General features: G+C 38.7%; 1 protein-coding gene across 1 annotated transcript in view; it reads right to left on the reverse strand.

The window, feature by feature from the left end:
- The window catches only part of RBL2 (retinoblastoma-like 2), a 58,487-nt gene that overhangs the window by 16,603 nt on the left and 22,346 nt on the right, over positions 1–19,538 (reverse strand). The window contains exons 9-17 of the mRNA XM_011988633.1: positions 16,450–16,616; positions 14,035–14,144; positions 13,232–13,335; positions 11,522–11,659; positions 10,574–10,738; positions 8,695–8,806; positions 5,082–5,351; positions 4,600–4,880; positions 4,336–4,512 (exon numbers count right to left, since the gene is read on the reverse strand). Coding sequence (XP_011844023.1) covers positions 4,336–4,512; positions 4,600–4,880; positions 5,082–5,351; positions 8,695–8,806; positions 10,574–10,738; positions 11,522–11,659; positions 13,232–13,335; positions 14,035–14,144; positions 16,450–16,616 — 1,524 coding nt within the window. The remainder of the gene's footprint in view (positions 1–4,335; positions 4,513–4,599; positions 4,881–5,081; positions 5,352–8,694; positions 8,807–10,573; positions 10,739–11,521; positions 11,660–13,231; positions 13,336–14,034; positions 14,145–16,449; positions 16,617–19,538) is intronic.

Consider the following 19,538-nt stretch of genomic DNA (forward strand, 5'->3'; position numbering starts at 1 on the left):
CTCTGTCTCAAAAAACAAAACAAACAAAAAGTACAATCAGAAAAGGAAAAGGACATTACTACTGACCTTAAAGAATAAAAAAGAACAGAAGGAAATATAATTATTTGCCAACAGTTTAGCCCAGAGGAAACAGACAAATTCTTAGAAAGACATACATTATCAAAACTGATTCTAGAAGAAACAGATGATCTGAATATACCTGTAACAAATACAAGACGGAATTATTCATCAGTAAACTTCCCACAAGGAAGATCTCAGGTCTCAACAGCTTCGCTGCTGAATTCTACCAAACTTTAAAACATTAATACCAAGAAGCTCATATCCATGGGTCTTTCAGACAGCTGTAAATTTAAAAAAAAAAAAAAAAAAAGGAAAAGGAAAAAAAGAATACCCAAATATAGAAGAGGTGAGAACACTTCCTACTCAATTCTATGAGACCAGTAATAACCCTGATAATAAAACCAGACAAAGCCATAACAAGAAAACTACAGACCAATGCCTCTTATGAATAAGGGTAAAATTCCTTAGGAATCACTGCTGCATGTGGAAACTTGAAAAAATAAGTAAGTCTTTTAATTGAAAAAAAAAATTCCTTAACAAACTGTTAGCAAACCAAACCTAGCAACATATAAAAAGAATTATAGGCTGGGCACCGTGGCTCATGCCTGTAATCCCAGCACTTTGGGAGGCCGAGGCAGGTGGATCACCTGAGGTTGAGAGTTCGAGACCAGCTTGACCAACATGGAGAAACCCCGTCTCTACTGAAAATACAAAATTAGCCCAGGGTGGTGACACATGCCTATAATCCCAGCTACTTGGGAGGCTGAGGCAGGAGAATTGCTTGAACCTGGGAGGCAGAAGTTGCGGTGAGCCAAGATCGTGCCACTGCACTCCAGCCTGGGCAACAAGAGCGAAACTCCATCTCAAAAACAAAAAAGAATTATAGCAGCCGGGTGCAGTAGCTCATGCCTATAATCCCAACACATTGGGAGGCTGAGGCATGAAGATTGCTTGAGCTTAGGAGTTCGAGACCAGCCTGGGCAACATGGTAGACCCTGTCTACAAAAAATTTTAAAAATTACCCAGACATGGTAGTATGTGCCTGTAGTCGCAGCTACTCAGGAGACAAAGATGGGAGGGCTGTTTGTAGTGAGCTATGATCTCACCACTGCATTCTAGCCTGGGTAGCAGAGTGAGACACTGTCTCAAAAAAAGAAAAAAATAAGAATTATACACCATGACTGAGAGGGATTTACAACAAAAATGTAAGGCTGGTTTAACATAGGAAGATTAATCAGTGTAATATACTATATTGATAGAATAAAAAAAAACAATAAACACACGATCATCTCAATGGACACAAAAAAAGCATTTGACAAAATCTAATGCCCTTTCATGATAAAAAACACTCCATGAACTGGGAAAAGAAGGGAACTTCCTCAACTTGATAAAGGGCAACTATGGAAAAAATCATAATTTAATAGTGAAAAGCTAGATGCTTTCCACCTAAGATCAAGACAAGGATTTCTGCTTTCGACACTTCTGTTCAACTGTACTGGAGGTTGTAGCAAGATAATTAGGAAAGAAAAAGAAATAAAAGGCATCCAGTTTGGATAAGAAGTAAAATTATAAGCAAATTCCATGATTTCCTACATAGTAATCCTAAGGTATCTACTAGAAAACTATTAGAACTAATAAGTTCAGCAAGGCTGCTGGATACTAGATCAATATACAAAAATGTTTTTCTATGCACTTGCAATGAACACGTTAACAATGAAACAACTACATTTGGAATAGCATCAATAAGACTAGGAATAAATTTAACAAAAGAATTGCAAACATACTCTGAAAAGTACAAAACATTGTTGAAAAATACTGAAGATCTAAATAAATGGAAAAACATTCTATGTTCATGGATCAGAAGACATAAAATTGTTAAGATGGCAATACTCCCCAAATTGATCTACAGATTCAGTGCAACTCTATCAGAATCCTAGCTTATTCCTTTGTGAAACTGATAATCTGATTCTAAAATTCATTCAAGGGACTCTTGAAATAATCTTGAAAAGAAAAAAAGTAGGAGCACTCATATTTCCCAATTTCAAAACTTTATAAGAAAGCAACTCTCTAATCTAGAGAATATGGTATTGCCTAAGGATAGACATATAGTCCAATGGAATAGAATTTAGAGTCCAGAAATAAACCCACATATTGTCAACGGTCAACTAATTTTCAAGGAGGCCACCAAGGCCATTCAGTGAGGAAAAAAATCTTCTTTTCAATGGTGCTGAGATAACTGCACAGCCACATAATCAGAATGGAAATGGACTACTACCTCATACCATACACAGATTACTCAAATTTGATCAAATACCTAACTATGAGATAAAACTATAAAAATCAGAAGAAAACACAGGGATAAATCTTAGTGACCTTGGATTTGGCAATGGATTCTTAGGACACCCAAAGTGCGAGTAACAAACCAAAAAACAGGTAACTGGACTTCATCGAAATTAAAAACTTTTATGCTTCAAATGACACTACCGAGTAAGTGAAAAGATACACCAAATGGGAGAAAATATTTGCAAATCATATGTCTGAGAAGGTAGTTGTATCCAAAACAAAGAACTCCAACAACTCAATAGTAACACAATTTAAAAATGGGCAAAGGATTTAAAGATATTTCTCCACATAAGATATACAAATGGCCAGTAAGCAAATGAAAAGATGCTTGACATCCTTAAGTCATCAGGCAAATGAAAATCAAAACCACAATGATATACCACCCAATACCTGCTAAGATGGCTATAATAAAAATAAGTTGGCAAGGATACGGAGAAACTGGAACGCTTGTGCATTACTGGTAGCAATGTCAAATGGTGCTGCTTCTGTGGAAAACAGTATGGTGGATTCCTCAAAAAAGTTAAACATAGTATCACCATATGACCCTGCAGTTCCACTGCTAGTAGTAAACTCAAAAGGGCTGAAAACAGGCACTCAAACAGGTACATGATATACCTGTTCAAAACAGCGCTATTCACTATAGCCAACAGGTGGAAACAGCCCAAATATCCATCACTGTATGAATGGAGAAAAAAATTGTGCCTATCCATACAATGGAATATCATTCAGTCATAAAAAGGAATGAAGTACTGATACATGCTGCAACATAGATAAACCTTGAAAATATTATCCTAAGTAAAAGAAGCCATACACAAGAGGTCACTTATTGTACCATTTCTATAAACGATTAAGAACAGATAAATCCATACAGCCAGAATGCCAATTGCTGATTGCCAGGTGCTGTGGGAGGTAGAATGGGGAGAAACTACTTAACAGGAAAGGAGTTTTACTTTGCAGGTACAGAAATGTTCTGGAACTAGATAGAAGTGGTGAGTATACAACCATTGATTACACTTGGTACTGTAAATGTGCTAAATGCTCCTGAATTGTTCAATTTAAAATAGTTAATCTGGCTGGGCCTGGTGGCTCATGCCTGTAATCCCAGCACTTTGGGAGGCCGAGGCGGGCGGATCACCTGAGGTCAGGAGTTTGAGACCTGCCTGGCCAACATGGTGAAATCCCATCTCTACTAAAAATACAAAAATTAGCCAGGCGTGGTGGCACATGGCTGTAATCCCAGCTACTCAGGAGGCTACGACAGGAGAATCGCTTGAACCTGGGAGACAGAGGTTGCAGTGAGCTGAGATGCACCACTGCACTCCAGCCTGGGTGACAAGAGTGAAACAATATCTCAAAAAGCAAACAAACAAAAAAACCCAAAAAAACCCCAGTTAATTTTGTTATGTGAATTTCTCCTCAATAAGTTATTTAAACAAAGTAAGATAATAAGTGTTAATGAGAAAGTGGAGAAACTAAAATCTTTATTATACTGCCTGTGTAAGTGTAAAATGGTACAGTACTTTGGAAAACAGTCTGGCAATTCCCTAACTGGTTAAAACATAGTTAATGTATGACCCAGCAATCCATTACTAGGTATATACCCTAGAGAAATGAAAATATATGTCTATACAAAAACCCAAACACAAATGCTAATAGCAGTATTATGCATATAGCCAAAAGCAGAAACAACTAAAATATGTATTACCTAATAAATGGATAAAAATACTCTCATATAACTATATAATGGAATATTCTGTTTTAAAATTGTGGTGAGTATTGCACATATCTGTGAATATACTAAGACCCTTTTAGTTGTGCATTTTAAATAGATGAATTATAGAGCATGTAAATTGTACTTCAAGAAAGCGGTTAAAAAATGTTTTCAGTAATGAAGACCTATATTTGCCTTTACAGTTCCAAAATGGTACTCACCTTTGCCATCACATAAATGGCACACATTAATAACTGGTCCAGATGTCTGTCCATCATAAGTTCAGGACACTGAATTATGGAGAATTCAAAGCAGGTCCAGATTTTTTTCCTCAGTTCATCTGAAATATCTAGTTTGGCACAGAGATCCCGAAGGCGGACAGCTGCTAAATGGTATACCTAAGAGATAAACAAAAACATTTCAAACTTTGTTTAACACTTGTATTTCCCAAGCTCATGCTCTGGTAAGAGTACGTGAAAAATTACCTTTCTAAAGAAAAGTGATAAAGAGCTGGTTTTCCTGGGTCTATTACTACTGCTGGTTATAGACTGGCCTTGCTTCTGCTGTTGGCCACCTGGGGAAATCTGTTGAATGGCCACTTGACCAGGGACTTGCAAAGTTGTTCCTGTCATCTGTTGAGAGCTCAGACTTCCAGCCAGGGCCTGAGCACTGAGGGGCTGGATGGAGCCTGTCACAGCTTGTGCCTGCCCCCCAACATTGACTTGGACAGGGAAGAATGTTATCCCTCCATTTTCATTGGCAATACCTAGTTTGTGACAGAGAAAAAAGGCATGAAGAAAATGTTGATAATAAGAGGTTCTCCAGGCAGAGGTTTACAATTTCTCCTCTCCCAAACCCTCTCTCCCCATCACTCCTCTGTCCCCTACGTCACTCTAGCCAAACCTCGGGTAACTTTTCAATACACGCCACAGAGAAGGAACTCAATATCCAACTCTGCCTTCCTTACCTTGCACAGGAATGGTTACTGTTTGCCCATTGTTGGCTGTGACAGTGGCGGTTGCCATGGTGACCAAAGTCTGTCCAGGAACCGGTGTGACAGAAACAGGCTCCCCAGATACATTCTGCACAGGGACGGCATTGACTAGAGGCTGTGGGGGCATGCGCCCAGGTGTCCCTCCATCAGAGGGGCTATCATTCTCAACAAATAGCCGCCTTCTGGTAGTGCTGGCTGGTGGGGAGCTGTATCTATCGTATAATGTGGTTGGAGATGTTATGCCTAGGTTCAAAACAAATCAAACAAAGCATTTCACTGAAGGAGACTCAGATCTGACTTTCATCCAAGCTGTTATGTTCAAAAATAACTACAGTGTTTGAAATACTTCATAATTCAAAAAGCAAACAAGAATTACAGAAGTCATCTTACCTATATCCATTAGTGAGTTTTCATTAGTGTTCAGTGAACACAACTGAGAGCAAATTTTAAAATGGAATTTTTTGTCTTGCAGTGTTCCTTTCTCCACTCCCCCTTTCCCAAATCAGACCCGACTCTGTCTTCCACTACTGAAGAACCTTCATGATTTAAGGAATTACCCTTTTTTTCCGTACTACATTTTTCTATAATATTTTCTGCCATATTTAGTTTCCACCTACCACTCACGTAAGATGTGATTTTACTATAGAGCCACTACTTCTTAAGGGGACATGATTGGTAGTATGTCATCTAGGAGCATTCCGCCACCAGTTTTATCAATTTTGATCTTCGTCTTTTTCCACATATAAAAACTATTAAAACTCAATAATGTTCTTAAGCAAGGTAGACATGCATGATTTGGATTCAATTAAGCATAATTTATTTTTTTAAAACAGTTTATATACCATAAATTTCATCCACTTAAATTGTACAATTCAATGGTTTGGGGTAAACTGGTTTTTTTTTTATTTTTTGAGACATAGAGTCTTACTCTATCACCCCGGCTGGAGTGCAGTGGCCTGATCTTGGCTCAATACAACCTCTGCCTCCTGGGTTAAAGTGATTCTTGTGCCTCAGCCTCCTGAGTAACTGGGATTAGAGGCATATGCCACCAGGCATGGCTAATTTTTGTATTTTTAGTAGAGATGGGGTTTCACCATGTTGGCCAGGCTGGTCTCAAACTCCTGACCTCAGGTGATCCACCCGCCTTGGCCTCCCAAAGTGCTGGTATTACAGGCTAGTTTTTTAAAATTGTGGGTTTAAAAAATATATATATAAATATGTATTTTTTTATATATTAATATATATTTATATATGTATTTATATATCTTTATATATTTATATATAAATATATATTTGTATATTTATATATATTTGTATATATTTATATATAAATATATATTTGTATATATATTTATATATATTTATAAGTATATATATTTGTATATATATTTATGTAACAAAATTTACCATTTCATCCATTTTTAAGTATACGATTCAGTGGTACGATTAAGTGTATGATTCAGTGGTATCAATTACATTTACAATGTGGCCACAACAATCACCACTGTTTGTAAAACTTCTTCATTATCTGAACAACCTATTAAGGCTTAGTCTATTTTTAAGTATTCACAATAATGTATGAATTTTTGAGAAGCATTTCTTCCTTCTTCTGTGTCCACCTCTAAGAGCTGTGCATCAGTGTGTTTTTAAATTTTAAAACATATGTAGGAAGTTTGTAAGAAGTATTGATAGGAGTAAATACTAATAAACTGTGGCTTAACATTTCAATTTCCAGATGATACAAAAGTAAATAAACTTACTAGATTTGTATTTGATACAACGCTGCAGAATCAGAAAGAATACATTATGATCATTTTTTCTTGTAAAATATCAAGAGATCTCAGGAAAACTGAGAAGTGATAAGTACAAAGAAAATGAAGTTTAAAGTCAAGTCTTCCTAATCTGTAGATTAGGGAAGGGAAAATTCTACAAAAATAGACTAAGAAAGACCAACTGTCAGATCTTTCAAAAATAAGGACTTTTCATAAGGATCATCCATGTCTATTAAGTATACACTGACCTAGAGTGATTTTTGTTTTTTTTGGGGGGGGGGGTAGAGATGGCATCTTGCTATGTTGCCCAGGATGGTCTTGAACTCCTGGGCTCAAGCGATCCTCCCGACTAGGTGTCCCACAGTGCAGGGGTTACAGGCATGAGCCACCATGCCCAGCCTAGAGTGATTCCTGACTTTAAAACTCGTATTTCTTCTGTAGCCAGTTCTTACCAATTACATTATAAAAGTGATCTAGAAATAAGGATATTCTTTGAATTGGATCCAAGGATTTAGAACTCTCTGGATTTACTGAATTGCTCTTTAAAAAGCAGTTCTCTCTCACATATGTAAACTAAAACCTTTCACCTTGCAGATCTTCTAAGCAGCTGCCTAAAAAATATAAACCAGATGGATAGCAAAACTGCCCTTTTCTGTATTTCTTGGGCCAGCACTAATGTCATTAACTAGGGTAGCACAGCTCAACACAGTAGAACACACTCAGTTGTCTTAACTCACTGCCTTGTCTATACCTAACTGGATCATGCAGCTCTATCTTTAAGAAGGCTTTTCTATTTCTCCTGATTTTAAAAGTAATACGTATTTGCCTTAAAAATTTTACAGAAATCACCAGGAATTCTATCACCCAACAATGATCTTAACAGTTTGGTTTTTCCATTTCCACCATTTTGCATGCTCATAAATAAACATACACTTTAAAAATAGGGATCATATTAAATATATAGCAGTCGGCCAGGCACGGTGCCTCATGCCTGTAATTCTAGCACTTTGGGAGGCCGAGGCAGGTGGATTGCTTCAAGTCAGGAGTTCGAGGCCAGCCTGGCCAATATGGCAAAACGTCTCTACAAAAATACAAAAAATTAGCTAGGCGTGGTGGCGCATGCCTGTAGTCCCATCTACTCAGGAGGGTGAGGCATGAGAATTGCTTGAACCCGGCAGGCAGAGGTTGCAGTGAGCTGAGATTGGGCTGCTGCACTCTAGCTTGAGCAACAGAGCGAGACTCTGTCTCAAAAGAAAAAAAAAAAATTAAATAAATATAGCAGTCTATCGTCTATCCTTTTTTTTTTTTTTTGAGACGGAGTCTCGCTCTGTCACCCGGGCTGGAGTGCAGCGGCCGGATCTCAGCTTACTGCAAGCTCCGCCCCCCGGGTTTACGCCATTCTCCTGCCTCAGCCTCCCGAGTAGCTGGGACTACAGGCGTCCGCCACCTCGCCGGGCTAGTTTTTTGTATTTTTTTTAGTAGAGACGGGGTTTCACCGGATTAGCCAGGATGGTCTCGATCTCCTGACCTGGTGATCCACCCGTCTCGGCCTCCCAAAGTGCTGGGATTACAGGCTTGAGCCACCGCGCCCGGCCCTCGTCTATCCTTTTTAAAAGATACCTGTTATATCATGCATTTTCCTGTGTTCTTAAATAGTCTTTAAAGGCCCTTCTTTTAAGTGATTCATGTGACACAAAAATGCATGGAATATTTTCTTCTAATATATACTCTATTAACTTCACTTATAGGGTTAAATAAAATTTAAATTTCCAGATAGTAAGCCCCAAAATATTCCCCTAGTATTTTAAACTTACTCCTTCCAAGACCTCCAGTATCAGCACGAACTTCAGTCACCCTTCTGGGAGTCAAAGGGGAGCCCGCAATGCAAATTTCATCTGCCCTTTCCAGGTTCTGAGGTGGCATGACCTGTGAAGAATTGGTTACACAGAATGCCAGGATCCAAAACAGCACTTTAATTAGAAATCCAATAGTAATCTAAGGCGGAAAAAGTCTCTTAACGATTATTCCATCTAAATAAAATCAGCTGTCTTTCCCATTTTCATAATAAAGTTAAAAAAAAAACTTTTGTCAGTCAAAAAATGCAAAACCTTGTAATTGGATACTAAATATGAGTCAACCTTCATTATTGGTTTGGAGAGTTTGAATATCAATCACTCTAAAGCAGGGGTCCCCAACCCCTGGGCCGTGGACCCTGTTAGGAACCGGGCAACATAGCAGGAAGTGAGCGGCAGGCAAGTAAGCAAGCGAGCAAAGCTTCATCTGTATTTATAGCTGCTCCCCATCACTCACATTGCTACCTGTGCTGGCCGCCTGTCAGATTAGTGGTGGCATTAGATTCTCATAGGAGTGTGAACCCTATTGTGAACTGCACACGTAAGGGATCTAGGTTGCATGCTCCTTATGAGAATCTAATGCCTGCTCATCTGTCACTGTCTCCCACCACCTCCAGATGGGACCATCTAGTTGTAGGAAGACAAGCTCAGGGCTCCCACTGACTGTATATTTTGGTGAATTATGTAATTATTTCATTATATATTACCACGTAATAATAATAGAAATAAAGTGTGCAATAAATGTAAGGCATTTGAATCATCCCAAAATCTCCCCCACTCCCAACCCTGTCCATGGAAAAATTGTCTTCCATGAAATTGGTCCTTGGTGCCAAAAAGGTTGGACCACTGCTCTATGGGAGAGAAACTTGATAAGGAAATCAAGAATGAACACTGAATTTTTACTCTGTCACCAAAATCTTAGGACAACTACAAATTATCTGACTCATTTCCTCTTTGACATGGGGTGAAGTATGACAGGTCACTTACCTTACTTAAGGGTGTATGTCTGCTGCCTAAACCCTGAAGGCTGGGTAGTGAGCCAAGGCCATGGTGCCCAGCCAAGGAGCAGGTGTCCCTGATAACCCAAACATCCCAGAGAGGATCTGAGAAACTACCAAGGAAAACAGTCCCATCGTGCACACACATAGTAGGCAAAGAGCCAGAAAATTAGCAGCTTAGCAATGGGAGGTGGTGAGGATCTCTAGAGCTGTCCTGCTGCTACCTAGGAGTACCCTGTATATAAGTCTTTTATTTTTCCCCACCACCTCTGCCTCCTCCATATGTAAGTCTCTTTTTTTTTTGGGGGGACGGAGTCTCGCTTTTGTTGCCCAGACTGAAGTGCAATGGCACAGTCTCGGCTCACCGCAACCTCCACCTCCCGGGTTCAAGCAATTCTTCCGCCTCATCCTCCCAAGTAGCTGGGATTACAGGCATGCATCACCATGCCTGGTTAATTTTTTGTATTTTTATAGAGATGGGGTTTCTCCATGTTGGTTAGGCTGGTCTCAAACTCCCAACCTCAGGTGATCCACCGGTCTCCGCCTCCCGAAGTGCTGGGATTACAGGCATGAGCCACCGCGCCCAGCCCCTACATATCTAAGTCTTAATAAACATATCTACTTGCCAAGCTGGACTTGTCTGAGTCATTCTTTGTCTCTTGGCACCTTCCTAATTTGCGGGTAGAGAGGGACGACGTTACAGTCCCAAGTTTTTCTCATAACAAGGTGTAATTAATTACAACATATTAAACCCAATTGCCACCCTCCCATCCCCAAAAGGATTATTAATAGATTAGATATTGATGTATTTTTTCTCATAAAAAGATGTTATTTTCACAAACCTCTTCACATGTAGGAACTCTGTTTTCATTGTCTCTAATTTTTTCCCAGAGTGGAGACTCTGGTTTCCATGCCAAATGATCTAAGATCTGTTCTTCAATCTGATTAAGGTGTTTTACCACCTCTCTACAAAGGCCATCTTCTGCTCTAATGAATACTTCTATCACCTGAAATAAAAAATGTCCTGATTCACTGAATAATAATTATTAAATATTTTAAAATATTTAGACAAGAAATTAGTCAAAAATTACAAGTTGAAATATTTTGAAACAGCTGCTCTTCCTTTTACTGTCTTTGTAAATAATTATAGTTCAAACCATGTGAATTATATAAAATGGTTTACATTGTGATGTATTTCAAAAGTTTTTAATGAAAATACATGTATATTGAGGTTGAAAAACATTACTCTTAAAATTTCATATAAAAATCTCTAAACATTTAATCTATGCCACTATAAAAATTAGTTTTGACTATCTTATGAGAGTTAAGATAAACTCATATGCTAACTCAGTATCAAGAAATAGCTACCAAATCAATGCTTTAACTCTATGCCTCTCTGTAACACATGAAAGAGAACTTTCATTTTTTTCTGACATTTACAGTGGTATTTAATTTTCATAAAATAAAAAAAGGCTGCTATACAAGATTAGCTAGTGACATGTGTGCTACTTTTTTAAGCTTTCTCATCTCATAAAAATCACAGTATTCTAAAAACTGTTATTACATAAAGAGAGGAATCAAAGCTTTTACCCAAAATGGATCTTTCATACAATATTAAAAAATTTACATAGGTCGTAAGATTCTATTTCTTTTCTACTCCACAAATAGTGATTAATTATGTAATTAAAAACAGAATAAATATACTTAGATGTTAACTTGAACTAAATGACTAACAACAGGAAGTTGGTCTCATCTACAATATCCACATTATATCATATTTTTAAAAATACCTTATAAAAATGATAAAGAGGCACTTCAAATATTTCAGTAATAAATGGAAAATTCCCAGGAGGCTTGTAAGAAAAAGTGACGACCTCAAGGCAGCAGGCCAACAGAGATCTGTGGAAGGCATCTTGTTCCAGAATACCCTATAAAATACAGTTATTAGCATTCAGAAACATTTACTTAATCTAAAAAGTCATTTCATACCCAGTGAATTTAAGTGAAAATACCAAAGAAAGTCCCATTTTCTGACTGAGTGCAAAGTGTATGCTTATTTTCTTACAAAACCTTTCTTAATTATATAAATAAAGCCCATTTTTTAGTAGAGGAAATATATTAAAGGAATGTATGAGACTTTTAAAACCTTACCTATTATATCTTAAAAGAGATTACATCTCTAACCAAAATACACACACACCCTGATGCTTAGAAGAACAATGACAGAGAAAGATGTTTCAAAACAGTATTTACAGTCAGTGCTATAAAAAACTGAAAGGGGGGCCAGGCGCGGTGGCTTATGCCTGTAATGCTAGCACTTTGGGAGGCCAAGGTGGGCAGATCACCTGAGGTCAGGAGTTCGAGACCAGCCTGACCAACATGGTGAAACCCCATCTCTACTAAAAATAGAAGATTAGCCAGGTGTGGTGGCACACACCTGTAGTCCCAGCTACTCAGAGGCTGAGGCAGGAGAAGCACTTGAACCCAGGAGGTAGAGGCTGCAGTGAGCCAACACTGCGCCACTGCACTCCAGCCTGGGCAACAAGAGCGAAACTCTGGCTCAAAAAAAAAAAAGAGAGAAAAAAAAGAAAAAAAAAAAATTGAAAGGGGCCAGGCGGGTGGCTCATACCTATAATCCCAGCACTTTGGGAGGCCAAGGCGGGCAGATCACTTGAGGTCCAGAGTTTGAGACCAGCCTGGGCAATACTGTTCAAGAATCGCTTGAATCTGGGAGGCAGAGGTTGCAGTGAGCCAAGATTGTACCACTACACTCTAGCCTGGGCAACAGAGTGAGACTCTGTCTCAACAACAAACCCAAAAAAACAGAAAAGCAAGCAGGCAGGTGACTGGCTAGATGACCATGTACCAAAAGTCAGTATGTTTATCACAGGATGACATTAATCATAGGTGATTTTTATTTTCTTCTTTTTGCTTATAATTTTCCAACATTGTAAACAATTATTATTTTTTAATTAAAAGCTACTGAGGCACCAAAAGCACAAGTAACAGGCCAGGCGCAGTGGCTCACGCCTGTAATCCTAGCACTTTGGGAGGCCAAGGCGCACAGACCACCTGACGTCTGGGGTTCCAGACCTGCCTGGCCAAACATGGTAAAACCCCATCTCTACTGAAAATACAAAACTTAGCTGGGCATGGTGGCACGTGCCTATAATCCCAGCTACTTGGGAGACTGAGGCAGGAGAATTGCTTGAACCCAGGAGGCGGAGGTTGCATTGAGCCGAGATCGTGCCATTATACTCAAGCCTGGGCAACAGTGCAAGACTCCATCTCAAATAATACATACATACATACATACATACATACACACATTAAAAAAAAGCACAGGCAACTAGTGAAAAAATAAATTGGATTTCATCAAAATTAAAAACTTTTGTGCATGAAAGGAGACTATAAATAAAGTAAAAAAACAACCTACAGAATGGGGCAGGAAGGAAATTATGTTTTACTGCGCTGATCAATACATTGGTTATTTTACTCACAGATAAATCCATGTCTCCTAGTCTTTTTTGTTCCTGCTCAATAACAGATTCTAATACTTTATAGTAAAGCATCTCCGCAAAACGAAAATGTTTGCTGGCAATTTCTGTAGAAATAATAAAAAAATCCACAAAAATGGCACACAAAGAAAATAAAGGCCCATTCCTCCTTCTTTACTCACAAAATAAAATTTAAAAACCAACCCAAAACTTTAGATATGCAAACTTCTTATGACTGGTGTTTTAATTATCCCTAAGATACCTTAATTTTCTTCATGGTAACAGTCACATTTTCTAAAATTATTAAATGAATTTGCACATAAAGAACTATAATATTATTTAAGACTTACACCCTTTTATCCCCTCTATGGTTGAACAAAACAAACCCACGCTAAGAGGTATGTAACTGGCTTACTATTCCACACCTACTTAGTTCCAATTCCTGACATCAAACAATTCCTAGGCCAGGGCCCATAACAGTGATATCTTCTGTCCTTATTCTCAATATGTTAAGAATCACTACGCTTCTATTTCATTTCCAGTTTACAAAAACAAAAAACAAAAAACTAAAGATTTGCAGATAAAAAAGCATCAGAAGTCCATTAAAATAAAAATACCACTCTAAAATTTCTATCTTACTGAGAAGGGCTCAGAAATCACTTGGTTGACCAGAAAAATTGGATAGCCATATCCTAGCCCTCAGTCTAAAGTCATAAATCTTTTCCTCATCTTTCTTAGTTAGTAAGAAATGACTCCATTTAGTTAAACTTCAAACATAAGAGCAGAATAACAATATTAAACCTTACCTTTAGCACAATTACTGAAATCCTCATCTGGCTGGAAGTGCTGAGAATATATTTCAAACATTTCTTTCAGTCTGTTAGCAATAGCCTGGGTTGGATCTCTGGAACATGTCCTAAAAAGGTAATGAGAAATAACATAATTTAAAGGTCCTGGCAAGTCACAAGGGGATAAAATGTTTCTATAATTTCACTAACATGTACATATAAAACACTCTGAACAGGAACTATACACTTCCCAAATTAATCCAAGAGATCCTATACTTCCTTTTCAAAGGTGGTGGTATTACCAGTTGGAATGGAAAAAAAAAAAAAACTTTTCTTGTGTGGGGCTACACCTTTTATTTTATATATTTATTTATTTTTTGAGACAGAGTCTCACTCTGTCATCCAGGATGGAATGCAGTGGTGCAATCTTGGCTCACTGCAACCTCCACCTCCCAGGTTCAAGTGATTCTCCTGCCTCAGCCTCCAAGTAGCTCGGACTGCAGGCACCTGCCACCACGCCCAGCTAATTTTTGTATTTTTAGTAGAGATGGCCATGTTGGCCAGGCTGGTCTCGAACTCCTGGCCTCAAGTGATCCAACCGCCTCAGCCTCCCAAAGTGTTAGGATTACAGGAATGAGCCACCTTGCCCGGCCGGGGCTACACCTTTCACTGCAGGAAGTTTAGCAACCTTGGCCTGGGCTCATTCGATGTCTATCACTGTCCCCCACCTGTCCTTCACATCCCCCAGTCACTGATGATCCAGAATTGCCCTTAACTACTTCCGTAAAGGGCAGTACAACTCCCATTAAGAACACCTGGAAGAAAATAGAATGAAGGAGTGTAAAACCCATACTACAGACTCATATAAATTGTTCCTGGCATTCTACATTTTTCCCCACAAATGAGGTTTATTTCAGTCTTTTTATTATTAGAAAGGAATATACGTTCAATGCAGAAGCATTATACAAATTATCACCATGTAAGTTTTTGTAACAACTGTTTTTATCTTGATCATATATATATAATTATATACATATTCTTTGTGAAAATGAAGTTTAAAAAATTATAAGGAGAATAAAATCAATTATAGTCCTGCTAGAGATAACTATTGAATACATATATAAGCAGAAGTTTTCTGGGAACACACACACACATACCTTTCTACAAAAACAGGACCCTTTATTTTACCTAGTATTTACTGGTAATATTTAACCCCACTAATGGTACCTAAGATTTAAAATGCTGTTATGCCTAGTTAGAAACTGTAAAGAGATCTGGAAGATACAGAGATTAAGATGGCTTCTGAAATGTATTTACAAAATGCTTCTAAATTCAAGGCAAACAAGGTGCATCTGAAAAACATGACTCAGGAAGAGGCCACAGAGATATAACTTGTTAAGCATAAATCACAATCAAGTTTATGAATAAAGTAGACTTCACAAAAATGTAAAGGAAAAGTAGTTGGCATTTAAGAAGCCTGGCTATGAGTGGGAAATTACTTATGTGTACATATAGGGTCTTCTTGATATACCACCATCAGAAATAAAATGGGGTCCTTTTGGGTCTACGTCATCATATCATAAGGTTTTAGGACTGAGAGAGACCTTGGAGGTAACTTTTCTTTTCTTTTCTTTTTTTTTTTTGAGACGGAGTCTCGCTCTGTCACCCAGGCTGGAGTGCAGCGGCGCGATCTCGGCTCACTGCAAGCTCCGCCTCCCGGGTTTACGCCATTCGAGTAGCTGGGACTACAGGCGCCCGCCACCTCGCCTGGCTAGTTTTTTTTTTTTTGTGTTTTTTAGTAGAGACGGGGTGGAGGTAACTTTTCAAATCAGCTTGCCAAAGGTTATGCGTAAGATGATGAGATTCAGCCTACTGGGCTTTTAACTAAAACTCAGTGATATTCCTACCAGTCTCAGGGAGATCAAAGAAACTAAATGCAGTGAACTTCCTTTCCAGGATAAGGATGTTTTATAGAGTTTACAAAAGTTACAGTGGTTTTTGTCCTGCTTTATGAACATGTGGAACTCCATTAATCTTTTCAAATCTGAGTCACCCTTCAGAACTTACCTCAGGTTCAACCCTCTTCACAAAGGCCTTTGACAATTCCCATCTTCACTGAGCTTCCCTCTGCCCCCACCCCACCACTCCCTGAAATCTTGAAAGAACAGTTGGCAAAGACAGTTCTGTGCTTTATTCTACAGTGTCTGGTGTTATCAGTTACTGTGTCTTATATTATATTAAAAAAATCTGAGGAAAGAAGATCTTCCACTTATACATCTTATTGCTAGGTCCTCTACAGACTCACAACAGGACTCAGTATACAATTGATATAAAATTATTCATGGGTGAATTAAGGCATTAATAATGAAAAAATAGGAAACTGGAAAATGGTCAATAACCAAATCTTAGCAAGCAGACAGGGCTCAAACTAACCTGAGAATCTGTTCCAATTTCTCACTTGGTGCATTCCTGAGGCCTGTCAGCATGGTGTGAAGACGACTCAAGCTATGCGTAGCTGTAGAAACTGGGGTCACACAAGGGCTGTTCTCCTTAATGTACCTAACACCAGTTAGGGGTGTGGAGATTCTAAGTGCTTTGGACTAGAGAAAAAAACAGTTACATAGAATAAAAATTTTTAAAAGAACATTATTTTAGGCCAGAAAGACTTTAATTCACTTCATAAATGGGACTTCAAGCGAGTAAAACTTTATCTTTACAATATCAATACATTTTACTGACTCAAATGTCACCATTCTTGGAATTTAAACGTAACAGCATTAAGAGCTGCCAATATCCATGTGAAGATGAAGGCTTGAAAGAATAATTTGTATTTTAGCTAACTAAAAGTTTGTCTCTTAAAAGTTAAAACTCTAGGCCGGGCACGGTGGCTCAAGCCTGTAATCCCAGCACTTTGGAAGGCCAAGCCGGGCGGATCACGAGGTAAGGAGATCGAGACCATCCTGGCTAACCCGGTGAAACCCTGTCTCTACTAAAAAATACAAAAAACTAGCTGGGCGAGGTGGTGGGCGCCTATAGTCCCAGTTACTTGGGAGGCTGAGGCAGGGGAATGGCATGAACCCAGGGAGGTGGAGCTTGCAGTGAGCTGAGATCGCGCCACTGCACTCCAGCCTGGGCGACAGAGCAAAACTCCGTCTCAAAAAAGTTACAACTCTAAAATAAGGTATAGCTCCCTACATTCCCTCTTGTAAAATGTATGCTCAGAGGCAAAGATAAGCATTCTGCTCACCTGAAAAAATTAAGATTATTCTCAGCTCTGAGAAACAGAATTTCACAATTCCCATCTACCGCTATTTTTGCAGACACTCAAAGATAAAAGAAAATTGTGAATTAAATTTGGTTGAAAAAAATCCATTTAAGAAAAGCCTACTGATATAGTTTGACTATGTCTGCATCAAAACCTCAACTTGAACTGTATTTCCCAGAATTTCCATATATCGTGTGAGGCACCCAGTGGGAGGTAAATGAATCATGGAGGCCAGTCTTTCCCGTTCTATTCTTGTGATAGTGAATACGTCCCACGAGATCTGATGGGCTTATGAGGGGTTTCCGCTTTTGCTTCTTCCTCATTTTTCTCTTGCCACCGCCATGTTAAGAAGTGCCTCTCGCCTCGCACCATGATTCTGAGAACTCCCCAGCCATGTGGAACTGTAAGTCCAATTAAACCCCTTTTTGTTCCCACTTTCAGGTATGTTTTTATCAGCAGCATTAAAATGAACTAATACACCCACTATCCAAATATTCAAATTTGCTTCAGAGAGAGAGAATAAAATGAACATTCCCTAAAAAGGCAACTTGATGCAGAACAGCCTTCATTGGTCTTCCTAGCCCTCCTCTACCTTTGGTTACCAGAATCTATCACAGGTTTTCCCATTAAAGTAGACAGGTCTTCAGAGAAACAAGTTAAAGTCAACATTCTTGACAATAAATATGGAAAAGATGTGACTTGGTGTCAAAGGAGCTAGTAAAACATCTTTCTGATTTTTCAAATAAACTCTGAAAGGTTAAGATAACTTAACAGTGTCTTTTAATATTCAAGATAAACCAAATTTCCCTGTGTATTAAATGTACTTATTCTAATTTTTTAAAAAACCTAGCAAAATTTTCACCTGGCAACAGAGCCAACTATTCAAGTTTCCTAAGATACAGAAAAGCACAGAAATTTACTATATATAGAAACAAACCTACATGTTTTCTCTGTCTTAAAGTGCAATACAACTAAGACTTCCACTTTGTTTCAAAGAAATTCATTCTATAATTAAATCAATAAAATGATCTGGGTGGATTAATTGCATTCAAAAGGCTGCTCCCTGCCTTACAAGGTTTCTTGCAGTCACCTACTTCACTGTGCATGAACCAATGCCTACACTGGGAGGCATTGAGAGGGAAAAACACCTTGTACACGAACAGGAGAATCAACAGCAGCCAGCAGCATATAACCACATCACCCACAGGCAGCAATAGTTTCACAGAGGAAACTAGGTGTGACAACCACAAACAGCTTCCTGCCAGAGTCCTCAAGGTCAACATGGTGTTTCTTGATAGCACTGTGCTTAGCTTAGAGCTTCCTGTTCATTCTGATCAAGAGGAATCTTTCTTTAACTTGGGTGCAAATATTAAGTCGGTATCTTAAAAATATTAGGATGTTCCTTCTCCAAATAAAGACTTACAAAATTTGGAGTGACTCTGAGCTTTGCCCTTAGTCCTCTTTTATTCTCTCTTATTTCATACCTCTAAGAAATCTCTCCTCATTTTAGAGCTTTAAAAGCCATCTACAGCTGGGCGCAGTGGCTCATGCCTGTAATCCCAGCACTTTGGGAGGCCGAGGCAGGCAGATCATGAGGTCAGGAGTTCAAGACCAGCTGACCAACATGGTGAAATGCCGTTTCTACTAAAAATACAAAAAATTAGCCGGGCGTGGTGGCAGGCGCCTGTAATCCCAGCTACTCAAGAGGCTGGGGCAGGAGAATAGCTTGAACCTGGGTAGCAGAGGTCACAGTGAGCTGAGATTGCACCATTGCACTCCAGCCTGGGTGACAGAGTGAGATTCTGTCTAAAAAAAAAAAAAAAAAAAAAAGCCATCTTGATGACCCCAGGACATATATACACAACCCCTAACCTCTACTGTGAACTGTGAACTCCGGTCTTCTATTCCTCAACTGTCTATTCAACTTCTCTACTAGGATGCTTAAAAGACATCTCAAATTTAACATACTAATAACCCTAACTCGATTCCCCTTCCCCCAGACTTGCTCTTCCCTCTTAATAAATTTCAGTAGTAAATGTTCCCGGAATGTCTACTATGTGCCAAGCGCTGCATACAACATTGGTCACAGCCTTCGTGAAGCTTATATTCTAATGCAAGGAGACAGGCAATAAGTAATTCTTTCTATCTACCTCCCTACTTACTGTCAGACAGTGATAAATACGAAGAGAAACACTAGCAAGCAGAGTCGGGGGAAAGGAAGTTGGGGAGGACGTTGTGGTTATTATTGACATAGCAG

This window comes from Mandrillus leucophaeus, unplaced genomic scaffold (genome assembly GCF_000951045.1).
Source record: "Mandrillus leucophaeus isolate KB7577 unplaced genomic scaffold, Mleu.le_1.0 Scaffold333, whole genome shotgun sequence".
NCBI lineage: Eukaryota > Metazoa > Chordata > Mammalia > Primates > Cercopithecidae > Mandrillus > Mandrillus leucophaeus.